Raw genomic sequence first — 6000 nt, forward strand, 5'->3', positions numbered from 1 at the left:
CTCAAGTGAAAGGAGCAGGGCTCCCCCACGAGCCACCCTGAGCTTTCAGCCCGCACAACACGCAAACCGGTCCATGAACACACACTTGTACAAACATTATACATAATGGCGCAATATAGTGAAAGTTTATGAGGCGCCTATAACCTAATAACCACAACAGACCAATAAACCCAAGTTTCTGAGAGACAAAATCACAGTGCAACCCTCGCTCAGACCGACTAACTTGACCACGTTGTGAAAAAAGCCGTTAAAATTCCTTTGTCGAGACAGGAATTGAACCCAGACCTTACCCACACGCCGTGGAAGGGCAGTGATCGTAACCACTTTGCCAACCGAGGGTTATAGTTATGTTTGTTATTTGGTTTTTTTAGGAGCATAACGGCCTCCGTAGCCGAGTGGGCAGGAGCGGGAGTGCAGTAACACAAGCTCTTTGAGTAGACCGGGGTTCAAGCCCCTGACTGCTGAATACGGTCGATCTACCAACCCGCACTGGACCAGCGTGGTAGATTATGGTCCCTTTCCCTCAACATGAATTGTTGAGGAGGCTTCCATCCTGCAGTGGGTTGATAATGGCTGCACTTTACTTTTTAGGAGCATTAGCAACTAAGGCCATATTGCTCCGGGGATATGCGGTGGTCATTCCCTGACCTTTCCGCATCCTCCGTATTTGGTGCTCACGGGCTCGAACTCCGGTCTAATCAAGAAGCGTGTGCTACGCACTACCACTCCTGCCCACCTAGCAACGGAGGCGCCGTGCAACCGAGGGTGCTGGCACAGAAACACTGTACCTCATTGGGACTTAATGGACAAAGCACAGACTCACTATATAATATATACACTATTAAAGGCCCCCCCCATGCGTGCGATCATAACTGTAAGTGGATTTTGTTTGTAGAAGTATGTATTCACGGGTATATTTGCATGTTGTCCTGGTTGGAAAAATCCTGAGATAACTCATGGGGAAACCCTACACCTTTCGCCTGAGATCGGCTAACTACTGTTGTCGATGGGAATAGAACCCAGACCTCTCCGAACAAGTGGCAGAAGGCGATGTATCGTGCCGAATAGGTTGGCATGGAGAGCTAAGCATACTCTCACTAAGATGAACCACAAGGAAACAGCAAGGAATTAGCTAAAGTGAAGCAAGACCTGTCGATGTAATTTCCCTATGAACATTTTAGAACGCCATGAGACTCTGTCTAAGGAATATGCATGAAGATAATAAAGGACTTGATAATGGGAGGAAAACGCACAGACAATTCACAGATGTAGCAATTTATCCTTCGTATCTGGCCATATTTTATTCCATTTCTAGGAAGTTTCGCTTCTTCCACGTCAAGTGCGTGCCACATCTAGGACGGGACGCAAAATTCGAAATACCTTCCTGGAAGTAAATACCCATACTCCAAAACTGTTAAGGAGTGATGTTGTTGACAAAATACAGAATATTATTATCAGTGTCTAGATTATGGGCGCGAACTATAAGGTTTGGGAGAGATTTGAGAACTAGCTCAAGGATCACTCGGATTCTCTCCTGGAATGCAGAATTGCTACACCTTTATATGGGTTTGCTTGATATACAGGATCATTCTTGTCCAAATGGCCATGATATCTTGCTATGTTGAAAATTCTTAATCTTAATAAATCAACGAAGGTCACTGATTTTAATCTGCAGGTCGGGAAGAAAAGGAAAGAAAGGGTAGGAGAGCCTTAATACAGGCCATCCATGTTTCACAAACAAAAAAATGGCAAGGAAGATGAAAAGTTTGTAAAAGGGAGAGATGGCACTGGTTATACAAGTTAATCTGGCTCACAGATCACATAAGCTGAAGAAGGTAATACAGTTACAGATACCTTCCTATTTATTTCGTTTTACAGTATTTATGTTAATTGGTTTTAGTGTTATTTGTTTTTAAATGAGCTTAGTTATTTTACACTTACTATTTTAACTGCACACAGTGTATTTTATTTTATTGTAAATTTTAATATATTAAAGCTTAATTTCTATCGGTGTGGTCAACAGTGTTTTTTAAATTAAAGCTTATTAATAAATTGGCTCAGTATAATTTTTTATGAATTCCCCAAACGCAAAAGGTATTAAAACCGATAGTACCGCGAGTGGTTTGAAGGTTGGGAAGACAGGAGAAGATACCTATTTGACATCATAAAAATAATTATAGAATTATATAGCGATATTTGTAAATGTGCCCATCTCAATATGTTCTTATAGTAATATATAATATGTTAAATAATAATAAATAATAATAATAATAAAACTTTTCTTGTGTAGGATATTCTAAAGAAGAAGTTGATCCCAGTTTAATATCACCTGTCGTCCTCAGCATTCGGCATAAAGTGGCATCCTTCAGAAGCAGGCGGGCTGGTTTTGATAAAAGAGTAAGTTTTATCTGTTAATATGACAAAATTATATTAAGAGATTAATTCATTTATAAACACAGGGCAAATCAAATTTAACTCACAGTATTAGTTCCAAATGTATTGTATCTTTTGAGTCTCAATTGGTACGATTCTAAAATAAAAGAGAAACGGCATAGCCATGCCTCGTTTTGACTGGAGATAAATTATTAGCTAAATAATTAGCTATAAACAAATTAATTATTAGCTACTTATTATCTATATGCATGAAGAAAAGAGATAAATTAAAAGAGATACAAAGCACTTTTCCTATAATCAATTTCGTGCGTGGACATGTCCAATTGGGTTTCTTGTAAAATGGCGAATTCGTGATTTTTTTGAAATTGCAAGAAACCCAAATGTAATCCCTCCCAATATTAAGAATGTCTATTAATTTTCAGGTTTATAACATTTCTCCAAAAGCATGCCAATTATTTTAATTACCACCATTTCATTTTTCTTTATTCTTTCCCAGGAAGCATCCAAAATGGAACTTACCGCAAGCGAGTCGGTTAAATCAGAACACAATGCCGAACCAGCATTTTACATTAATGATCCAGATGACATACAAATGAAGGAAAGAAAAACATCGGATGTTGAAATCGAACGATTTTGACCTATCAAAAAGTAAAGCTGCCAGTAACATCTAAATGGATATCGCCGAGATCTCACCACGCCTCAAAGCGTTTGTTTATATAAATCTGGAACATTGTGATCGTCTACTGGAACTAAATGTGTATTTTGGTGTAACTGGAAGAGTGATTATTTAATCACAAAAGATGTCGCTCAAAACATTCGAGATCACACTTGTTCGGAGAATCGAAACAGGAGTCAACCGTATGTGTACAGTTAATGTAAGAAACACAGATGTATGTTTTTAGATATAAAGTTTTTTTATTTTAATTTTGTGTGATGTCATCTTCAGAGTTTGTAGATGTCATAATTTCAAAATACAAAGCACTTTTCCTATAATATGCTATTTGATTGGGAACTTCTGGCGAGGATGATTTCCCCCTCTTCAAGTTTAAAGTCGCCCTTGCTTTCTATCGCAACTGAAACATTACTTTTAACAGGGCATACCAAATAAATCAAAAGTGAAGGCTGTTTTCTTATTAAAAACTGTAATTCTAATTGCGTTTGCTTCTATGACTCAATAATATTCTTAAATCTTTTGTTATGCGTGTACTTATGAACTAGATTCCTGAAACTTCCCAATGGTTTTTAAATCGCAGTTGCTAAGGGGTGATAACTATAATCAAATTATGGACTTCTGTGACAACTCAAAATACAAGTGACCCATTTTAGCTTAATTGTCTCCTCTTACCATTGTATGGTAGCCTTTCAGTCGGCATTAAGAAAATCATGTCAGATTAATGCATTTTATTTTTATAAAATCAAGTACAATACTTATGTGATTTATTATAATGTATAAGTAGAACGCGGAAATTGTCAATTATTATTGATTTGCATTGAATTGGATCTTTAAAGCCTCTCCTAAAGAGTGCTGTTATACTGAAATCACTGAAGTGACTTTTCATAAAACGGCAAGAGACAAAAATTCAAAAAGTACAGCCAAAGTTCTGTATTTCATTGTCTCCGAAATAGTTTTTTTTTGGGGGGGTGAAGGAGGGTGAGGAGGTTAAATAAGTATCTTTCGTGCCAATATTAGAAATAACTTGACTCAAAATTGAAAAAGGATCCCTTTGAATAAGCATATTTCAACGTGATGCAAACTCATTAGGTGATTCAGTGCCTTCGTAGGTAGCACAGTTGGTAGGTTCGCTGTCCTCCCCACACCAAGTGGAAAAGACCTCCTGTCGATAACGTGAGGAATTTTTATGGTCCTTTATCACAATGTGGTTGAGTTAATCGGTCTCAAGGAAAAGTAACGGGGTTTTTTTCTCCAGCAAACAGAAAGTCGACTACAGAACACATGCAATTTACAGAGCAATGTGGCCTTAGTCGCTGATGCTCCTAAAATCCTATTACAACAACATGATTCAGTTAAATCAAAACCAACGTTTCACAACAGAAGGAAAATAAAAAAATCTACTGCTGAAACTGAACGATTTTGATGGATTATAAAACGATTTTTGATGAATTATAAAACGACACTGCTCACTTACTCAATTGGACTTTGAAATGTTCCAGGTCATTTATGCATTTTTTATCTATTTTTTCACTATTTTCTGGCATGGGTAAATAGGTGAACAGCTGGTAAGAGATGGTAACAGCATGTGTTACAATACAGAAAGATTGTTGTCCTTCTGTGGTTGCGATATGGAGATGGTCAATAATTTTAACGAATGCAGTCACAAAGCTGGTTACCAATTAAAATTCTTTGATTATAATTATTAATCCTTATGGAAGTTATAGTTATACTATTATCAGCATATTTCAAGATATCCAAACAGCTCATTTTACTCCTCGTGAATCGTTAGCGTGGGACGGGTGTCACCAGCATACGACGCACATGCTGTTTTCAGTTCAAAGGTGAAAAGGCGTATACAGGTTGGATACATGTATCTACTCTATACGTGGATAGGCTTAAACAAGTCTCTGATGCAAGCCTACCTCTTATTACACCACTCCCGCTGTCACAGGAAACATTTACTTTAGCCCAGGGGCAGATAAAAGGTTCTGGCTTCTATCCGCTTACTGAAGACTACTTCTGAAGAGTTATATTGCACTCATTTGAAAACTATTGATTACCAAATGTATAAAAGGATAAATATTCTGTTTTTTATAAAAACCGAACATCAGAATGTTGCGTTCTCTCTCACGAAACAAAAAAGAAAATCTTTTCATCCTGATGTTTTCAATGGTAATGTGAATACGTCACGAAAAGCACACAATTTCTGCAACTCCAAAACCACTTTAGAGTGTACGTACATAGTGATTTTCTGTCATTAACAAAAGCGTCTTACATAACTTGAGTTGGCGTTACTGATTACAGTATTTTGTCCTACCCTCAAACCGACTTTCTCATAGAGAGAGATTTCACTGCTTTAGTTGAAAAACAAAGCTGTACTTTCTTACATAACACACTCAGACTACCCTGAAGCGACGGGCGTCGGTTTTGTGCACAATTTGGTCCATAAAGATCTGTGATTTGTCAAAATATGTGAGAGCTGGATGTTAGGGCAGTTGGCAGATCACATGACACAGACAAGTATCGAGACATTGAGTGTCCTACTGGTCCGTAAAAACACAACAATCATACGATGAATACTGGATGAGTCACTTCCAGCTGCCAATTAGCATTTAAGGCTATATTGTGCTGCTATATTGTGTATTGTCTGTACAAGGGTGTTCGCGGGTCGATTTGTACGCTGTAAAGGCTCAAAATCCAGGAGTAACTCCCAGAGAAAATTCCTACTTCCTCCGACTAAGATCGGCTTAACTATAGACCTATTTGAAGAGGCCTTTAAAAATTCCGCTCCCTTCAGAATTCTAAAGCCTCTCCAAAGGAGTGATGTGGCGAAACCACTATATTATCACAGAGGTTATCATTTCCAACCTGAAATTGAAAGGTTTAGAACGAGGTAGCGCTATCAAGGCCACATTTAATCATAAGGCAAATAA

At 37.8% G+C, this 6000-nt stretch overlaps 1 protein-coding gene across 3 annotated transcripts in view; it reads left to right on the forward strand.

The window, feature by feature from the left end:
• Positions 1-3318, forward strand: part of LOC150079575 (sodium-coupled monocarboxylate transporter 1-like) — a 49172-nt gene extending 45854 nt beyond the window's left edge. For all 3 annotated transcript variants that reach the window (XM_090384117.1, XM_090384116.1, XM_090384115.1), the window contains exons 14-15: positions 2291-2397; positions 2891-3318. In XM_090384117.1, the coding sequence (XP_090240243.1) occupies positions 2291-2397; positions 2891-3031 (248 nt within the window). In that variant the 3' untranslated portion in view covers positions 3032-3318. The remainder of the gene's footprint in view (positions 1-2290; positions 2398-2890) is intronic.
• Positions 3319-6000: the final 2682 nt, after the last annotated feature.

The sequence above is a fragment of the Mastigoproctus giganteus genome, chromosome 10, assembly GCF_048544385.1.
Source record: "Mastigoproctus giganteus isolate SK-2022 chromosome 10, ASM4854438v1, whole genome shotgun sequence".
Lineage (NCBI taxonomy): Eukaryota > Metazoa > Arthropoda > Arachnida > Uropygi > Thelyphonidae > Mastigoproctus > Mastigoproctus giganteus.